The 20,669-nt window shown below is 50.2% G+C and overlaps 1 protein-coding gene across 3 annotated transcripts in view; it reads right to left on the bottom strand.

Annotated features, from left to right (window-relative positions):
- Window positions 1–2,921: 2,921 nt before the first annotated feature.
- Window positions 2,922–20,669, bottom strand: part of RIMS3 (regulating synaptic membrane exocytosis 3) — a 46,725-nt gene continuing 28,977 nt past the window's right edge. For all 3 annotated transcript variants that reach the window (XM_074376730.1, XM_074376728.1, XM_074376729.1), the window contains 5 exons: window positions 15,351–15,492; window positions 12,392–12,504; window positions 10,162–10,263; window positions 9,686–9,825; window positions 2,922–8,960 (listed from right to left, as the gene is read on the bottom strand). In XM_074376730.1, the coding sequence (XP_074232831.1) occupies window positions 8,748–8,960; window positions 9,686–9,825; window positions 10,162–10,263; window positions 12,392–12,504; window positions 15,351–15,492 (710 nt within the window). In that variant the 3' untranslated portion in view covers window positions 2,922–8,747. The remainder of the gene's footprint in view (window positions 8,961–9,685; window positions 9,826–10,161; window positions 10,264–12,391; window positions 12,505–15,350; window positions 15,493–20,669) is intronic.

Below are 20,669 nucleotides of genomic sequence, written 5' to 3'. Positions count from 1 at the left end.
ATTTTTTCTTTTCATTTCAGTATGGAAAGTTTCTATTGTCCCGTCTTCCAAGCTCACTGATTCTTTCCTTGACCATGTCCTATCTAATGATGAGACTATCGAGGGCATTCTTCACTTCTGCTCATTTATTTTGACTTTTACCAGGCTTTTGACTGCTTAGTCTTCTCTACCTGCTTGCTTTACTCATCTGTTCTTGCATGTTGTCTACTTTTTCATTAGAGCCCTTCACATATTAATAGTAGTTATTTTGAATTTCCTGCCTAATAATTCCAAAGTGTGTGTCACAACTGATTCTGACTCCACGGCTTGCTTTTTCCTTTCAGACTGTGGTTTTTTTTCTTGCCTTTAATATGTCTAATATTTTATCTAAAGCTGGACCTGATGTATTGGGCAATGGGGTATATTGGATAACAGGAACTGAAGTAAATATGTTGTAATGGTGTGGTTTTGTTAGTCTGGCTAGGAGTTAGGCTGTATTTAATGTAGCTATAGTTGTCTTAGATTTCAACTTTCTCTAGTGACCTTATTTTTATCTCCCCTATTGATTTGGGGCTTCCCTAAGAACTTCTTTCAGAGGCTGTGTCTTGCAGCTATTCCAACAGTAACACACTAGATTCCTGTTCATATTGGGGTAAGTCGTGGGACAGAGGAAGCACTGTATCATGCTATGATTGCATCTCATTCTTTTAATGGGTCTGTTTCCCTGTGTTGTGACTTTCACAGGTGCTTTACTTTTCTTCTCTCCTCAGGTGGGAGAGGAAATCTAGAGGACCCCAGAGTGGGGAAAATGCCCTTCTCCAGGTGATTCTGGTTGTGTTTCCCTTGGAGAGTAAGCCTTTGCTATCGAGGAAGCTCTGGAGGTGCTTCAGAACTATTTCTCTTTCCCTCCTCCTGATAAAACCACTAGATCTTTCTCAGATCTTTACTGTGGGTACCCAGAGAGACAAACCCATGTAAGTATGCCGCCTTCCCAAGACCACAGCCCCCAGTTGTTCATCATTCTCAAATTAGTCCACATTCAGCTTCCATCCATTTGTTAATATTAACACTTAAGCATTCCCATCAGTTTTTGGCTCCAGTGGGTTCTCCTGGTAAGCATATATTAGCTCTAATTCTCTATATGTGCTTGTCTCTCCAGATTTCAAGGTAGCAGTTTGCCTTGAAACATCAGTTCTGACAGGTCCAAGAAACATCACTGATTCTCCTTGCATTCATCTTAAAGAGAATGTCAAGTATGTTCAGTAACATTTGCTATAGGCTTTTTGGTATATGACTCTTATCAAATTAATCTTCCATTTGCCAGAAGTTTTATCATAAATAGGATTAAATTCTATAAAATGCTTCTTCTGCATTAGGATAATTGTAATTTTTTCTACTTTAGTCTATAGATGTAGTGAATTACAGTGATGAATTTTTCTAATGACCCACCCTTGCATTCCTGGGATAAATACCAGTTAATTATGATGTATTATTACTTTTTTAAATCCAGGAATCTTATCTTTATTTTTTTATTAAAGTATAGTTAGTTCACATGTATTATTTTTTAATACACTGTTGGATTTCATAGTTTGTATTTAGGTTTTTTGTACCTGATTCTATTTTTCTTAGTATTTACTCTAGATTTTAGCATGGATACTTAAGGAACATTGAGGTTATTCAGTGTTTTTAGCCTCCTCAAGAACATTCTAAGGATCAATTTATATGCAATCATTCTCCAATATTTTTAGTTCATGACTATATTTTTTAACTTTAAAAATTAAGCATTATTATAGTTTTATAATCTGTATGTTAATATTTATTAATTTTTAAAACTTTCATCTTTTGCTCACTTTCTTAATTTCAGCCCTTCCATCTAGGATCATTTCCTTAATTATAGCAAACACAGTAAATGCTATCTGCCAGGCCCTGTTCTGAGCACTTTAAACATATGACCTCATGCTAACCCCCCAATAAATTCCCTGTAAGTTATGTACCATAGTCCTTCTGTCTGAAGAACATCCTTTAGAATTTCTTCCTCTGGATCTCAGATTTTGTCTGTCCTTTTGTCTTTTTTCATTTTCTGTTTTGTTTTTGTTTTTGTTTTTTTTTTGAAAGAATTTTGCTGGTTAGAAGCAGAAAAGTTCTTAAACTCATGAGAGTGTATGGGATATCTCAGGGAGAGCAGAAGGGAAAAGAAGAAACAGAACCCTTGGGAGTACCAGAGCTTACGTATTGGTCTCCTGAGCTTTCCCCAAAGGAATGGTACTCACTGGAACTGCAAGGCCAAAGGCCAGAACCAGAGCAGGGGAGGCCACACTGGAGGACTCTTGGGCTGGGGGAAGCATGTGCTATGACATTGCTATATTTTGTCCATCTTCTGTACCCCTAGACCCGGTCCTAGGAGGACAATGGCACTGCCCATAAGTGACTAAGTGACCCTCCCTGAGGCAGGGAGGGGAAGGGTTGTTCTAGAGGTCAATGATTGCTATAGTTCACGGCACTGGAGGTCAATGGCTATGTCTACTGCTTGTATCAGGTGTGGCTGAAATAAGCAAGACTGCCCCAGCCACATGCCTGAGCAGAGCTGCTGGAACCAAGAGCTCAGAAAGAAACAGTGGGCGGAAAGCAGTGGCCTTAGCTCCATCTTATCGTCCCCTCTAGTTGGCTCTGGGCATCTCTTGTGGAATCTGTGAGAAGAGAAGGCTTTGAAGCCTGTAAGCTGCCTGGAACAGTCAGATTTCATGGCCCAATGACATCACTGTGGCAACAGAGTTCCCAAAGAGGAGTCAGAGGCCCAGGTCTGATCTTTCAGGCCTTTTTCTGAGATGTAATTCTCTGTCCTGCCTCTCAGCCAAGGCATCTTCCTTCCTCCTTTAGTCACCTGCAACCCCATTTTCTCTTCCCTAGAATCAAGAACTGTCTTCAGAAAGCAACACATGAAACCATTTTCAAACTGACTTTAATCATTTTTTGCTGCCCAAATACTGTACATGCAGAAGCCATGTGAAGAATGTTCTCCTCAAGGGAATTGGCAAGAATGTTGTTAAGAGACAGCTGGCCGTCCTGCCCAGCCATCCACCTGCCACCTGGGAGCCACAGCGAGTTTGGAAAGAAGCTGCACATAGAAAATGTATAGAGCGCAGATATAAAAGGCTAACTGCTTATCTAAACAGTGTGCTTGTCAGTCCCTATCAGCTCGCTCTCTCTTTGCAGGATGCATTTGGAAATTCTAAAAAAGGGGTTCCTGCTGCTTGTTAATTTACATTCTAAAGGAGTAGATAGAACAATCAGGCCAACTTTTCCTAAGGAAGCAGCCACTCTGCCTGCTGAGATGGTATCTGGTAAAAGACATGCTGGAGAGAAGAGTGATGTTTAAGAAGCAAAATACTTTGAAGGGAAATAGGTTCCCTCTCTCCTCCCATCAGAGAGCATTTCCTTTAAGATTCTCCCACTGATGTCATTCTAGAAGCAGAAATGAGGACCAACCCAGCCTCGTCTGCTGGTGGGGATACTGACCTACACAGGTGCAGCTGAGGCTGCGACGTCACATCAGCACCTTGGAAATTGTCCATTGTAGACAACCCTTAATTATGTCTCATCATTACACAGGAAGAGAGGAGCAACGAACCACGAAGGTGTGGAAGCACAGTCTGGTAGGATTCCCAGAGTTCTTGTCGGAAGCAGCATCTGGGCATGGACAGTTGGGGACCTGCACCCAGCTGAGGGCACCCAGGGCTGGAGGGAACCAGCCCGTGGAACCAGGTGCCGGGTGCACCAGGCTCACAACCCTCATCAGCTCCAGATCAGACTTTTGAAACCTAGAGGGGAACCCTGGAGTAACTAGCAAATGCTCTGGTTTTGCAGATGAGGAAGCTGAGGCCCAGAAAAGGGAGGAGCCTTGCACAAGGTCACAGTTTCTGGCAAAACTGTATGTTAGAGCCTTCGATTCTCTGCAGCCAGCTGTCCAGGGCATTGACCATTGGGACAGATGCTCTGCTGCCCCTGGAATTCCCAGGGCCCATTTCTGTTTGCCAAGCTCTCTGGAACCTAGTCCCAAGGACCCTTCTGGCATCAGTGTGAACTCCTTGGGAGGCTCAAGGCTCCTGGCCTTACTGGCCAAGTTTCCAACCAGAGCCCAGGAAGGTTTTCCCCAAGCAGTAACACTCATGCTTTTTGATGAGCATCCGCCCCAAGCCAGTCTGTGAGAATGCAAGTTTCCCTCACAGGCACAGCCTTGCTATGCCCACAACAGCCCAAGTTCAGGGTCGAGGGGACGGGGGAGTTGCTTTGCTACATGGAAAGATTAAGCCCTTTGTCAGAGAACAAGGTCCCACCATCAGGCAGGCCGATGCCTGAGCCGCACGTGTGCAGCTCAGCCGGCAGAGCTGGTGCCCAAGGAGGCCAAGTTCCTCTCTTTGGCATCAGTGACATTGCTCTGAGATGCTCAGGCACTCTTTCAAAATAACCCTTTCCCAGCCAGACCAGGCTGAACCAGCCCCCATCAGGCCTCACCGGATCGGGCAAGGCTCCCCTGCCCTTCAGTCATGATTGCTTTGTTTTGTTTTTCCCCATCTCTTCTGACCTGAGTGAAAAGCAGACTTGAGGGAGAAGGCGGGTGAGGAGTCTACATTCCTGTCTCCTCCCTGATCATTCAGTGAACGGTAATCCAGGACAGGAAGCAGCATTTTCAAGAACCTCTTTCCGTGTCAGGATATTGGAGAAGAAAACACCGGGGAGAGGAAGAGAAGGGGAGGAGTTGGCAGGGCAGCAGGCCTCTTTACCCTCTTCTTGCAGCCACAGCAGAAATCCCGCTGGACCACACCTCCTGGCTGCGAAGGATGCACCACCACTCTCCACCGTCACGCAAAGGCAGCAATTTCTTGCATGGGGTTTGCACAGTGCAGGAATCAATCAGAGAAGCAGAAGAGCAGCCTTCCTGAAGCCCTGCTGCTTTCTGGGCCGAGGAAGATGGGGAATTGGAGGTATCCGGAGCACTGGAGCCCCGGGGAGGTGGAGGGAGGGGCACGGCAGCTCCTGGGCAGCAGGGCGCGGAGCAAGAGCCCTGGTTACAGGTCAGGGCTCCTGGTAACTCAGTCTAAGATTGTGCTACATTTCATTTCCAAAGAAGTACCCTTGGAGGGCTCTGTTGTCTTTAAAAGGGGTGGGGGGCTTCTGCACTCCTCAAGGCTGGCAGTGAAAGAAGAGCTCAGGCATGCTTGCCCTGGTGGGGGTCACGCCCCTGGGAGCCCAATGATCCCACGAGTGATGAGCTGTGGGGATGCCCCCTCTGTCGGCCCCTGAAATGCTGGCAGTGCCTGGGGCTTGCGGCATTACTGACAGCCTCCTGAGAGCTCCTTTCCTAGGAGTGCGGCGTGATGGGAGAGACTGGATGGGGAGTAGTTTGGGAGATGTTTCTTCCCTGAAGGGTCACACCCCCTCTGTCACACCAAGACTTGGCCCCATTTGCTGGAGCCTGATTCATACCAAAGGCCCATCACAGACTTCCCTTTAGGGAAGGAAGGAAGTGGGACAGATTGAACAGAGCAGAAAGGTGAAGACAGAGACTCTGAATCATCCATCACGGTTCCTGCCCAACAGCCCAGCATCACTGCAGGGCCACTCTTGTCTCTGCCACGTTTCCCACAAATTCTGCCTGAGCCGAGGAGAACAGGATGACAAAGAGTCTTCCTGCTGTCATCAGCGCTGGCTTCCCCTGGTCTAAGGGGGCAGGTGGAGCCAGGATACTGCATCTAACAGTGAGTTGGTCCCAGGTTAGGGAGAATTCTGAGCGGATCATGTTTCTTCCCTCCCTGCCATGCCCTCTTCAAAGGACAGATGCTCCCCATCCAGGGAAGGCCAGGAGTCACGCCTGTGCTCCCTTCTCTCCTGGACAGGCTGGATCCAGAGCAGCTTCTCAGACGAGCCCCTGCATCCAGGCTGCAGAGAGCCAGACCCTTAAGTCCAGCCACTCACCATCACACATGTGCATAGCCTACATGACTCTACCCTCATGGGGGGAATCCAGGTGGGGATTAGGAACCCATTTGGTACAAAGGGTTAAAAAGAATAATTCCCCAAGGTCAACATGTGGGGGAAATTACTTCTCATCAGTGAGGTGGGACAGCCGAGTAGCCCAACCCTTGGGCTGTTTCGGCAGCTGGGGATTGTAAGCAGGTCAGCAGAGGTACCAACATCTCGGGCCCTACCTCTGGCTAGAACATCCCCTGTGCTACCAACCTTCCCCTGGACACAAGAGGCCAGCGGCCTTCAGCTCCCCAGCAGCAGCCTCTGCTGGTTGCTCCCTGCCTTCTGTCTTCCTGGCCCCTAGATGCATGAGAGTGACAGCCCTCACTGACATCCCGGATTCCCGGGGTGACTGCATGGGCTGGGTATCATTAAACTCAACGCCACATCACATCGGCAAATGTCTACACTACCCCCACGGGTCACTAATAATCCCCCCACTCCGAAGGTGTCAGGCATCTTCACCCCCTTCTGAGGGCCACTGCTCTACATCACCGACAGGACATAAGGATACTCTTTTGCAAGTGAGTTTTCTCCCTCTCCCCACCCTAGGATCTCAAAGCACAGAGCCCTTTGCCTCATTTTAGAAACAGGAGGAAAGTGTGTGCACTAGCCAGTCCCGCCACTAGGAGAGAAATTCTGTAGAAAGAGAAAACTCAACCCAGCTGCCTCCTCTCTCCACTCCACGCACACAACTGTTCCTGCCTCTGACGATCCAAGAACGGAGGCTCCAGCAGGAGTCAGGGGCCCAGGAGCTCATTCTGTTAGTTCTTACTGCCCTGACCCACTTTTTGTCTGTGGGCAGGACCGATGGGGTCCTGGCTTCTCCTAGTTTTCTTGGGAGGGAGGTTGCCGGGCCCTGGCTTCAGCCTAATGTAGATCCTGCCAGAAAGGCGACCCATTGGTGGAGATGGCTGTCTCCAGAGAGCCTCTTCTTCACCCCCACCCCGAGCAGCCACCTCCATGCCCACTGGGCTCTGGTTACAAATGGAGTCCAAGCATGTCTCCACTGCTCCCCTGGGTCACTCCCCTCAACCCCCATGTACATGATTAGAGACACGCAGCCCTCGGGGATGATGTCTGGGGAAGAGGTAGAGGGGAGCCTGCCCCAGACCTTGACTCCTTGTGTTACCTCTTTCCTCCCCACCAGACATGGACCCGAGGGCTGCTGTGTTCATCTCCTGGGTGGCAACCTGTCTTTCACCCTAGACCTGAGGAGGGAGAGAGACAGATTTGGGCACTCCTGAGCCAGACTTCAGGACCCCCAGCAGGCATCTCACAAGGTCCAGTCCAGGCCTTGGTGTCCACCCACAGGGCCCAGCTGTCCAGTCAAGGCAGGGTTTGAGTGGCTTTGGGCAGCTCCAACCAGACAAGGGTGGAAAGAAAGCAGAGGTGGGTGCGGTGTCTAGAGCAGGCCGGGCCCTCTCCACAGGGCAGCAGCGGAGCACGGGAGGCAGGCAGGGGGAGTATTGCTTGTACAGAGCTGGTGACTGTGGCGGTCTTGACTTCAGAGCCAGGCTGTCCATGGAGCCAGGAGGCTGGAGCCCGCGTGAGTCTGAGCTCCCAGACAGGGACCCTGGTCTGGAAATGAGCTAAATAATAGAGCCCCAGTGATCAACTTCATGCAGCTAGTCCTCAAAGGTCAGACAGAATGATCAACAGGGCTCAGAGCAAGTCAGCCCCGGTCCTCCTCATTCCAGCCAGCAGCCCTGCCCTCGGGGGCACCTCAACAAGCCAGGCACCACCCCAGGACGAGCCTAGAGGGGCACAGGGCCACCCTCAGGGCCTGGGGAGGACACAGGTGCCTCCAGGGGCTGCCTGCTTTGGCAGGTAACATCCCCTCTGAGGCCGACCTCTCGCACATCACATCAAGACCCTCCAGTCTGCACCTCCTGAGGTCCACTGGGAGAGCTGCTTTGGCATGTTGGAGGCAAGGAGGCTTGGAGGGAGACAGGAGGTGAATGCTAAGGGAGGCACCAGAACTTCCCCTCCAAGGAACCTGGCCAGCAACCCTAGGAACTGATACCTCCTCAGATCTGACTTGCAGGAAGGAGGTGATGAGGGAAAAAGCAATCTCCAAGCCCTCAGCTCCCCGGCACCTTCTACTCCCCGGAGCCCAGGCCAGGGTTCTCTGTGAGATGCTACATGCTGCCGGTGCCTTCAGTGGGAAGAGCACCTGGAGTGCCGGGGGGAGAAGGAGGGGTGTCTGGGTTCCCTGGGGGGCCTCATGTGGCCAGCTGCAGTGGAGGCTACATTCCTCAAAAAACAGCAGCAGTGCTGGGAGACGGAGAGGTGGAACAAAGAACAAGACAGAAAACTAAGCAAGGACCACCAAGAACAGGCACAGATGGGGGGCACATGGGCTCTGCCCTGAACCCAGGACCAGATGGCATGGACCAAGGACCACGTCACCCACTTCCACCCCTGGACTCGGGGGGGGGGGGCTTGTGTCCATGCAACACTCCTTTGTGTTTCATTTCAACAAGACACAGAGACATGAATTTCAGCCCATATAGTCACCAAGACCACCCAGACAAATGAACAGATCTAACATGATCACATACAGACACAAATGCACACACAAACACACAGGCACACACACTAGAGTCTCCACTGTCAGCTGGGACAGGCCCAGTAGCCAACAGGCATGCAGGAGGGCAAGGGGTCCAGAAAGACGTGAAGACTATGTACATGGGAGGAGGTCACCCCTTCCCACACAGCATCCTGGCCTCTTCCTGAGGTCCTCAGGGGCACGAGGGGCTGGTGGCACTCTCCAGGGAGGACTGGGACAGGCGCCTGGTGAGGGAGCCAAGGGTGGAGTCTGCCACTGAGGATGTGGGGAAGAGTTTGTACCAGCCGGTGACTGCAGCACTCAGGTCCAGCTCGTCCAGCATGATCTGGGCCATGCCCATGAAGCACTTGTGGTCCATGCGGCCGTAGTCTCCCCAAACAATCACCTGCCAGTGGGGAGGAAGAGAGCGGAGCTGAGCCACCTCTCTGACTCTAGGGCTGGGCAGTGGGCCCAGGAATCTTGTAGGAGTTTTGCCAGGGCACTGATGGGACAGAGGCAGAACTCAGATTTCAAGCAACAGATTGCTGAGTACTTCAGGTACGCTGGCCTCGGCCCTATAGACTTTATACACATTATCTCAACTGTTACAACCATCTAGGTAGATGTGCTATGTATTATCTCCACAAAGAGGAAATGCAGCTCAGAGAGGTTAATTAACTAACCCAAAGATACACAGTAATTGGTGGCAGCACTGAGATTAGAACTTGGGTCTGACTTCCAGAGCATCCCAGATGACAGCCTTCCTGAGGGAAGAGCAGACTGGGAGTCCAGGACCTGGGTCACAGCTCTCACTCTGCTGCCGGATCACAGGGACAATAAACACAAGCGCCAGGACAGGACGTCAGGTGGGAAGCCACCCAGGAAGAAGGCATCTGTCAAACCCTGCTTCTACCTACCAGCTGTGCAAGCTGGGGGTAATCGAGTTCTCCCCCAAATCTCTGTTTCCTTATGAGTCAACCAGGGCAATAACATCTCACTGGGTTGTGACAATAAATGGATAAACATGTCTTAATGAGCCTGGCACAGGATAAATCATAAATGAAACAAATTTTAAGTTACAGTTTGTAGTCTTTGAGAGTTGCTCTGCCCCACTGGCCCCAGGACACACACCTGCAACACCTTGCCCTGGGGCCCCTCGTCAAAGAGCAGAGCCTGCTGGTACAGGGGGTCACAGGTCTTCTTGGTCACCTTCGTCTTCTTCTTGGCCAGGCAGGCCCCGTTCTCGAGCAGGTAAACCTTGATATAGATGGCTGAGGGATGGAAGAAAGCATGATGGGGAGGGGTCCAGGGAAACAGCCATGGCCTGTCCCATCCCCTAACCTCCAGGTGATCATGGAGGTGAGCAGGGTGAGTAGGATGAGCTGACCAGTGGGCAGCAGGTGGAAGAGACTGACTCAAACACCCACCCTTCCACCCTCCCCCCCATCCCTGTTCACTGGCCTTCTAGGCAATCCGTGAATCCAGTGTTGAGAATACAGACTTAGGCCAATGGGGAGCTGGGACTCACTAGATCCAGAGCTCAGCTATATATCCCTCCCTGGCAGGACCCCAGTTCCAAAATCCCTGTCCCAGCTGCTCTACCTCACCTGGGAGGGATTTGGAGCCTGGTTTGGGGGTCAGGCCCCGAGCCTCAATCACTTCCACCTCCAGCTGGCCGCTCCGGTCCATGATGGCAATGTGCACGTCCCCTGCAAGGGAGAAGAGGGGCGGTCCAGGCAGAGCCAGGCCATGGGGCAGGTCGGCCAGCTGCTGTGCAGAATGCCAGTCTGCAGAGGATGCTACCACACTGGAAAGGACACAAGACAGACAGAACTGCATGCCCCAGAGCTGCTCTTGGGAGACCACTTTAAAGTGGCTGAGAAAAGTTTTGATAGGGCCCTTGGGGTGCAGTGGCAGCATGACCCTCAAGGGCATGCTTGGCTAACAAGAAATGGTTGCCAAACTCCCATGTAAGTCTGGTTATGGGGGTGGGAGAAGGGCTTCTGTTTCACTGAACAAGTTTGGGGACAGAGTTCCCTGTCAGGAAGAACAGTGTCAGCGGCCCTCAGCCACTCCCCCAGATAAACATCAAACTGAGATGTAAAGGTTATCAGTTTGCAGAGATGCAGAGATACAAGTGTGCCCAGGATACAGACACGTCCGGGGGGATGAGGGCCTGCTGGTACCCTTGATAAAGGATGGAGGGAAGGCTAGCAGAGGTCCCAGGAGCAGAGTACTGAGAACTCCTTACGGCACCCCAACAAAATGGATTATCCACCCGGGGCGAGTTCTCTGCTTGGAGTCATGTCATCTGATTTCTAGAACTCTTAGCTTTCTTTGACACAGGAACAGGTTAGCAGACTTTGAAATTCTGCACTAGTTACTTGAGACGTCCTTCAAAGGGGTGCAGCATCACAAGCCTGATTGCGGAAAAAGTTAAATGGGCTGGACTTTAAGTTCAGTCACCCATTTTAGATTCTCTGAGCTGTCATCCAATTGTTGGTATGTGCACACTTTGGAAGCTGGGGATTTGTTACTTTCAGGAGACATCCTGGAATTCATCCCTCTCCTTCTAGCTATTCCTAGGGAAGGGGGAAAGGGGGAAGGTCGGGGAGGTCTCAGGAATTAATCTCCTCTGTGTTTCACTGTTAACAGTCTGAAAAAGATGAGCCAATGCAAACCTGTCCTTCCCAATTTGGGACACCAGGGGGCACCACGTACAAATGCTCTAGGCTGTGATGCATTAGCCTTGTAGAAGTGGCTGGTTCCTCTCTCTCAGCTGTGGGCTGGGCCTAAGGCTAGGAAAGCAGACTCTCCAGGCCCTTAAAAGCCCGAAAGCAAAGGTTGGGAATTCGCCAAATCCAACCCAAGAGCCAGATAGGAGCTGACGCTTACCCTCTGAGGGTCCCTGTGCTCCCCTCTTCCAGGAGACAAAAGCTCAGGGGTGAGCCTATTAGAGGAAGACAGGGCAGTGCAGTGGGAAGAGCCCTGGCCTGGAACGGAGGCCAGCTCCACTGCGTGGCTCACAGCAGGGCTCTGTCTGCACTCGTCCTCCTCATTTGCTGTGAGGTCAAAGGTTAGACACTGTCTACAGGAGGGCTGAGTGCAGACGTCTGGGTCAGACACTGCTCAGGTCAGACTGATGGAGGGGGAGGCGGTGGTGGTGAGGAGGCATCTCTGGGGAAGCCAGCCTGGGAGGAGCTGCTTGAAGCCAACACTGCAGGGATCTAAGGGAGAGAGAGAGAGGGAGGGAAGGGGCCAGAACTGCAGCTAAGACAACTGAGAATAGATTGTAGGGAGTACTTCCTAGCTGCAGGGAAGAGGGATGAGAAAAGTGCTAAAAGGCTTCTAGGTGCCAGGCACTGTCAGAATAACAAGTCAAATAAGACCCAGTTCCTAAGGAGTAAATGAAATAGTTTTGCAAAGCATCACATAGGGTCTCGATAAATTGTCTTTAGATTGCAGAACTGAGGCAGGCATTACTAGTCCCAATTTACAGCTGAGGAAACTAAGGCTCAAAGAAGGGAAGTGACTTGCCCAAGGTCCCCCAGAGAGTCAGTGATGCAGCAAACCCCATTAACGTCAATGCTGTGATGATTTTTGTTCACCATTTTATGCCCAACACTTAGTGCTGCCCGGCACACAGTAGGCGGTGGGAGAGCAGATGAGTGTGTGGTGATGTGAGGGAGAGAATATGCTGGAAAAGCAGCTGCAGGGTGGTGGCCAGTGTAGAAAGGCTGGAACCCCTTTCCTCTCTGATGAGGGAGGGACTGATGAGTGCTATGCTAACTCTGCCACACTGGCACAAAAGCCCACACTGCCCTTAAGACGACTCACCCATTGGTGGTGTTGCCAGCGTCTGTCGCCCCACAATCTGGGCTGGTCCCAGCCCATCCAGGAAATCGCTGAACTGGCTTTCAGCCCCGAGCCGGGTGGTGGGGAAGATGAACCTGGAGAAGGAGGCAGAGGGGTGTGTGAGGGCATCTGGATGGCCCCTGGGGCACTGGGCACTTCTATGCCTCAATCTCTCCTCTGCAGAGTGTGAGGGTACTACTTTGGCTGGGGACAAACAGAACTGTTCATCTCTGCACATTAAAGAAAAATACTTTGATGTCACTTGAGAAAGAGACTAATAAACATAATTATGGCATTTAATCTTCAAGCACCAGAATTTCTAATGTAACCCTGAAAAGGCAGGGCTTGCTGGACATCTGTGTCCTCATCAGGGGCTGTTAATGCCAAGAATCAGAGATGCAGGCCAGAAATTTCAATTCCTGGAGAAACTTGCAAGAACTGAGGTTTAGTTGATTGTAAGTTTGAAATCCAAATCAATAATGTAAGATGGTGCCCCAAACTGCAACTGAGACCAAAATAATATGATTACAGGGTTGAGATGAATGACAATTTATGCTGGGTGGTCCATAGCTGTGAGGGGACTGGAAATAGTAACAGGATAAACTGACAGTGATTGAAAGTTGGCCAGATGCCAGCAGCGTACTACGTGCTCCTGGTGTGTATCATTTAAGCCTTATAATCACTGTGTGTGGCAGGAGCTATTAGCCGATTTTGCAGACAAGAAAACAGAGGCTCCAAGAGGTAGGAGACTTGCCTTGCCTGTAGAACAGAGATGATGCCCTACTATACAGGATGATGGAGAGGATTAGGGCAGATGGTGAATGAACAGTTCCAGACAAACAGGAAACAATCAGTGGCAGTTACAGCTGCTCTTGTTGTGAGCATCAAGGAAAATGTGCTACATTTTCATGTCCTCAAGCCTAGACGTTCTGGGTGTGGCTAGCAGAGAAAGGACAGGTGAGGGAGGGCTGGCCCAGAACTGCCGAGGGACTATGATGGACCAAAGAAAGTTCTAAGATCTCCCAGAACAGCCCAGGCTCCTGCCTAGAGAGAGAAAAGTTGTCCCAGAACAAATCCGTTGTTGGACCGTTGGCCTGAGTCTCCGTTGGCCAGTGACAGGCAGGAAGGGGAGACAGACTGCATATGCTTATCAGAGAGGGCCTGTGTCTCCCCAACTAATCTCAGCCTCCACTCCCCAGGGGAGGGCTTCAAGGCCCATCCATTTTTATTGGCCGCAGTCAGCAATAGCCTAATATTGCATTTTTAGGACAGAGGGATCTGAAAAGGTTAAATGAATAGCCAAGACATGGAAGCAACCTAAGTGTCGGTCAACAGGTGAATGGATAAAGAAGATGTGGTATATATATAGTGGAATATTACTCAGCCATAAAAAGGTGAAATGATGCCATTTGCAGCCACATAGATGGACCTGAAGATTATCATACTAAGGGACGTCAGAGAAAGACCAATATTATATGATATTACTTACATGTGGAATCAAAATATAATACAAATGAACTTATTTACAAAACAGGGCAGACTTACAGACATAGAAAACAAACTTATGGTTACCCAAGGGGAACAGAAGAGGAATATATTGGGAGTCTGGGATTAACAGATGCACACTACCATGTTATAAAATAGATAAACAACAAGGATTTACTGGGAACTATATCCAATATCTTGTAATAACCTATAATGGAAAAGAATAGAAAAAAAAGAATATAGATCTATATATATGTATAACCGAATCACCTTGCTGTACACCTGAAACTAACAATATTGTAAATCAACCATAGTTCAATTTAAGAAAAAAAAAAAAGGATAACAACAACAAAAAAGAAAGACTCTTCAGATCACAGAATTTCAAGAGCTTGGTATAGAGAGTGTAGAGATTGTGAACAAACGTTATAGTGTCATATGGCCTTAATTCAAATCCTGATTCCACCAGCACTTAATAGCAGTGACCTTGGGAAGGTACTATACCCTCTTCCTGTGCCTCAGTTTCTCCACTTGTAAAAATGGAGATAATGGTTGTACCAACATCCCTTAGGATTGTTGTATTAACTGAGACACTGTTTTTGGCCTGAGAGTGGCTGGTAGACCCCAGAGTAGGAGGCACTGATCTAAAGTGCCCAGTGATGCCTTGTATATGGTAAGATGCACAAAATGCTAGCAGCTAGAAGGAGGTATAATAGCGAGATATGTGATCACAGAATCTTAAATAATAGAGCCGCAAAACCCTGAAATCACTGGGCCTTGATGAAGCCGATTCAGAAAATCTTAGTCATAAAACAATAGTGTCATAGATTTAGTAGAGATCCAAGGGAATACCTAACCCAGAGACTTTCAAATTTTGGACTGCAAGCCATATACACATGTAAGAAATACATTTAACATCACAGACCTAGCGCATCAATATATATATAAAAGTTCACAGGGTAATTCTTCCTTTCTATTTCCTTTTCTAATGCTGGTTTTGGCCCACTAGACTGATTTTACTTCCTGCCTGCGAGCCACCACCCACAGTTTGAAAAACACTGATCTAGTCCAATCTCCTTCCCTAAGCTCCAAGCAAGGCCATCTGTGAGAACTTCATTCATCTGAGCCATAGCAATGGTTTCAGATTTTAAAGGATATTAGGATCCCATTTTTCTTTCTAAACGTCTCCTCTGAGCCGGGCAGTGTGGAGGTGCAAAACATACAGAAGGATGAACTGCTCCTGGGCCACTGGGGTATTCAAACGGGAAACAGCTGCCTGGAGCAATAGAAAGACTGGGGCCCAGGCAGCAGGTGTCCAGGGCAGGGGGACACAGGGACGCAGGGATACAGAGGAACCCAGATTATCTGGGGACCCAACCAGGAGATTTTCTAGCCCTGTGCTTATGACTAGAGAACTGAGGAGGAGGGTGGGGACACGGTGGGGGTGGGCTGAACGCACGTGCCATCGGAGCTATTGCTGTTGGTGCTCCCGTCCGTGGACTCCCGGCTGCCCTGGCGAGGGACCCGACTCCGCATCTCCACGGCAACACCCGTCTCTGTGCTTCGCCGGATGTTGCTGCGCAGCTTCTTGGTGGCCCCTTCTGTGACCCGCCGCCCGCAACAAAGCACAGAGAGGGAAAATGGTCAGATTACCAATGAGGCTTATTTGAGAGCACTGCCAAAGTCATCCTCTCGGGAGGGGGCAGGACGGGCTGGGCTCTGACTGGAGGCAGAGGCATTGCTGAGATAACCTCTAGAGCTTGTCTGCACCCTGAACCCCTGGCCCTGCTTGGGGCAATGATGCAGACAAAGCAGACCAGGATGGCTGGAGGCAGAGTCGAGATGGTGGGGCTATGGGTGGAGAGTCAGCAAGCAGAGCTCAGCCCTGCAGCCCTCAGCCTCATCCCTGCCAGATTCCCCTGCCATATCCCTTCCCACTCAGTCGCAGTCCTTGCCCCAAAGGGCTAAGTTTCTTGAAAGTTTGCCTTCTCTGGAATTCCCACATTTGGTTTCCTTCTTCCAGGTACACCATGAACCCTATCATTCCCAGATATCACAACCTACCTCTGTGATACCTTTACAGCCCTATTAAAAAACCCTTGTGAGCCCTGGCCACTCTCAAACTAACACTCATTCTCAAAGTGGGTTGAATGTGGAGGGGGTTGTGTGTGGAGAGGTGGAGAGGCCATTAGGAAAACAAGACCGAGAAGGATGGCTAGGGTGACCTGAACTGACTTTGGCTTTGAACCTGCAGAACCTCAGAAGCCGTGTGGTGAGAGCTCACCCCCAGGGTCTCTGTACCTCCTGTTTGGGGAGCCCTCCACCTCTCAGCCTCCCTCTTTAGCCGTGCAGGGAACATGGGGCACTTTACCTCTCCTAGTAGGGCACCATCCTGCCTGGGTTTCCATGGCAACCTCCTAGGCATTGCAGTGTGGTCCCTTTAGACACCCTGTCCTAATGGGGGTGGGGCAGGGGAAGCAGAAGACGGGCCGTGGGTTTGCAGGGACTTCCCCTCTTGAAGCTCGGCTGCCTGAGGAGCTTGATGGAGAAGGAAGTGGTGCTCAGATAAGGGCTGTACCAAAGAAGCCTTTTGCTGTCACTGGTAAGAATCCCAGGCAAATTAAGAGCAGGGGGAGAGGCCAGGGTGGGGCAGGCAGCACAGCCCCTGAAAGCAGTGGGGGGAGGGACCAAGTGGGATAGTCAAGAACCCAGTCAGGGAGAAGGGGGACTTTATTCCTCCTGCTTTGCCCTATTTATCTTTCAGGAAGTCCCACCAGGAGAGGAAAGGCTGAGAGGGCCAGCATCACTAGTGAATGGGAGGAGGGGACTGGGAGTTGGAGTGGTGGGGTGGTAGTGAGGAGGAATGTGTCTCTGAAACCACCCCAGCTTCTGGGATATTTGAAGAGCTACTATCAAGGAATCAATGAGCCCATCAATGTGTCTGTCTGTCTGTCTCTCACTCACACACACATACACAGCCACATTAGCTCATACATATTTCTTTCACACAGGCATAAGCAGACATATATGAGTACCAACAATCACATATATAAATATAGTTATCTCACATACAAGGTCATGTGTATGTTCACACAACAATCACATAGTCATTAAAGGTCCTACCAAGTCTTAGTCATACGAACCCACGACATAGTCTGCCACATACATGTGACGTTCACACCATAACACTTGGGGTTGAACCCATCCACTCAATCACATAGATGCAAATCCACAAATGGTGTGACCCACCACACATAGAGGGCTGGGCAATAATCGTGGGTGTGGGGGGACTTGCCCTGTCCCTTGCTCCTAACTGTCACATCCCCTCTAACCCAGTTAGAAGACAGATGGGTGTGTTGGGGCTACACTTTTCTCTCCCTCTCCTCGAATCCCTCCAGCATTGACTCTGAGCTGAAGTCAGAGCCTCACCACCTCATGACCCCAAACCCCCCTCTTCTAGAGCTTGGGAAAGCTTTGACCCATTTGGGAGAAAATTCACCTTCTTTGACCTGCCCAACCCACTGTAAGCCCCTGGGTAGGGGATGTAAAGAATCCTGAAATGCACCCCCCGCCCCACCATTTCACAGGTGCAGATCCTGGTGTCCAGGTGCTCCTGGGGCCAGGGCTAGACCCTAGGCCCTCTGACTCCCAATCCACTCATGTGCTACTTTTCACTCCCCTCCGCCAACTCCTCATTGCTTTGAGAAGTGACTCAGCAGAGATTAAGCTCCATGTCTCTGGGTGGGAAGAAAGGTCTTGCAATCTCAGAGAAAAGTCCTCTGCTGTCCAGTCTCTGAACCCTGTTGATCTGAGGAATAACTTTATGTAGCCTCTCCCCCTAGAAAACTGGGCCAAGTTGCTCGCAATAATTCTATGGTTCTTGGAGACCAAAAGACATCCCATCTGTTCCACCACATAGAAGGGAGAAACATTCACAGCCTCCAGCAGCACTCCCCATGAGATCTCCTAGCAGGATCCTGAGCCCTCACCCCACCCTGGTCCAGAGCCCAGAGCATAGGAGGGGAGAGTTGCTGTCCTTGGTACTGAAAAGAGTAGCTCCATTTGGGCAGGGGCCGGGACAGCCCAGGACGGCCCTATACGGACCCAGCCTAAGGCCATGCCAGAACCCACCTGTGTCCTGGGAGCCCAGAGTTCTGACCCCAACTTCCTCACTGCTTCCACAACTTAAAGAATGTTAGATCTAGGAGAAAGTTGTGAGATAATCTTGTGGTTTCCATTTTACAGAAGAGGAAACTGAGGCCCAGTGGGAAAGTGACTTTCCCATGAGGAGCTAGAGCCAGGACTAGTCCTCTAAAGCTTCAGGGTGAGTTTTTGGAAGACCACTTCAGGGCAACGTGAGGAATAAGTGGAAAGGGCAGGGAGGAGGCAGGGGAACTAGAGAGGCAGCTGTGCAATAGACCAGGCTTTGAAACAAAGAGGAGGGGATGGGTGGGGCCCAAGCCAATGTAGGGCATGGAGGCCCCTGGGAAGGGCAGATTCAAAGCCCAGAAGACTGGGTCCAGGAGAGGAGTTCCTCCCCCACTTCTTACAGCCCTGCCCTGCAGGGGCCTGAGCTATGCCACCAAGGGCAGCAGGGTCACCCTGCTAGGATCTTTTCCCAGAAGAGTTTCTAAGGCCAATGCCCACAGTGAGTCAGCCCCATACATTCCCTTGGCGCCAGACTCTCCCACGCAGGAAGGAGCTCTAAGCAGGGACATGGGCAGCCTCAAGGCCTGGGAGAGAAAAATGGGGATAAGGAATTACAGATGGGAGAGGAGTATGCTACAAGCAAGGGGCAGAGCTGTGGAGGCCAAAAAAGTCACTTCTTTTCTGGCCCTACTGTGTGACCACTGGTAATAATAACACTGACAGTTTACCAAGTGTCTACTACGTGCCAGGCACGAGGCTGGGTGTCTTTGCCTATCCTATCTCATTCACTCTGCTTGCCAACTTGGCAAGGCATGTTTCATTGTTCTTATTCTACAAACAAGGACACAGGCTCAGAGAGGTGAAGTTACTTGCCTGAGTCACCCAGCTAGTAAATGACAGGGTGTACCTCCGAAGGCCAATTTGAAGCCCTTCTCCAAAAAACTGCCCTCTCCTCTCCAGGCTCTGATGCCTCATTGATAAAATGAGCACAGCAGACCAGATGATCTCCAGGGCCCCTTCTTGCTCTGACATTTGGCAACTGGATGATTCATAATGACCTTTGGTTAAAAGGGCAGGGGGCATTCCCCTGGCTCAGGACCCAGGCCATCAGCTGTGCCCTTGCACACCACACAGACAAGTGATCCAGAAGCCCCATCATCATTCATCTCCCCTCAAGGCTGGAGGTCATCCCGGTGTCTGCTCCAATCCCTGCCTGCTGACTGTAGAGTTTAGATAGGTGGACAGTCCCAGGCAGACCACTGAAATGTCTCCCAGTAACTCAGGCACCTGCCCTGGCCTTGGAAGACTGTCTCTCCAAATCATTTGGCTCTGAAGAACCCTTTGGATCTAAAGCTGAATCAGCCGATTCAGCCAGAGATCAGCAGGGCTTGGTTTCCTGGAGCCAGACTCCTGGGGCCTAACACCTCCTCCACCCTCCTAATCTTAGTCCCACCAACTTGGTTCTGTCCCAGCCCAACTCCCGGATTCCCAGATCCCATCGCCCTGACTCCCTAGTGTCTAGCATATTCACAGAGGCCGTGCTTACCCTGGGGCACTAATAATCTCAAGCCCCCTCCCCATCTAGCATTTCTCTGAGCCAGAAACCACATCACAGCTTGATTGCTGGAAAAGACCATCCCACATGCTCCTGTGGAGGGCTTTGTAAAAATCTATTTTAAGGTCTGGAAATGTCCCCCACCCCCACCCCAACTGGGAGTCTTGATGAGCTTTCTCCCCGGATCCTCCGGCGCCCCCACCCCCTCACCACCCCCATCCAGCTGCCTATTTGAAGGTTTCTTAGGGAAGTTGTTACTCTGAGCAAAATAAGCAGGAAGAGATTTTAAAACAAAACCAGCTGGTGTCTGGGCTGATGCCACAAAGTGAGCAGGTCTTGGTGGGGAAGACTGGCTTCTCTGTGATGTGAGCTCCAGGTGAGACTGTGTGTGACCAGATGGGTCACCCACCAGTCTGAACATCAGTGTGATTCTATAACCAGGTGTCTGAGAAAGTATAATGTATTTACCAGGCTGTAGCTGTTAGGGTAGTGTGTGAATGTGGCTTGTGAGGTATGTGCATGCGTATGTGTGACATGTTTCTGTCACCACAGGCCACTGAGTGTGCATGTAACTGTGCTTCTGTGACCTGAGTCTGAGCATCTGTATTCAGAGGACTATGTATGGTTTGCATGACTGGTTTTATATGTGACCGTGTGCAGCATGAACGAATGTCCTGTGCTCTCCTGGCAGCAGGGGTAGCTTTCCAGAGCAACCGAGCATGCTATTTACATGACCATGCAAGCCATGTGTCTTTATGTGTATATGTCTCTCTTGTGGCTTTGTAACACATGTGTGTGGCTATTTGTCCTTAGGAAACTTGGAGATTACAGGTGAGACTGAATCTTGTGGGTATGTGCGTCTATGAAGTTGTGGTGTCACCTAAGGACAGTGCCAGGAACACGATGGTGGTTTACTGAATAATTGCTAATTAGTGTGTAAGTCTGTGCATAAAGGCAGCAGAGTATAAAGATTGGGAGCATGAACTCAGAAGCCTAACTGCTGGAGTTTGAACTCAGATCCCACCACTTCCAGGTGTGTAGTTTGGGGCATCTTGCTTCTCTTCTCTGTGCTTC

The sequence above is a fragment of the Camelus bactrianus genome, chromosome 13 (genome assembly GCF_048773025.1).
Source record: "Camelus bactrianus isolate YW-2024 breed Bactrian camel chromosome 13, ASM4877302v1, whole genome shotgun sequence".
Taxonomy (NCBI): Eukaryota; Metazoa; Chordata; class Mammalia; order Artiodactyla; family Camelidae; genus Camelus; species Camelus bactrianus.
The sequence above is the reverse complement of the archived record's forward strand: the minus strand, read 5'-3'. Positions and strand labels throughout refer to the sequence as shown.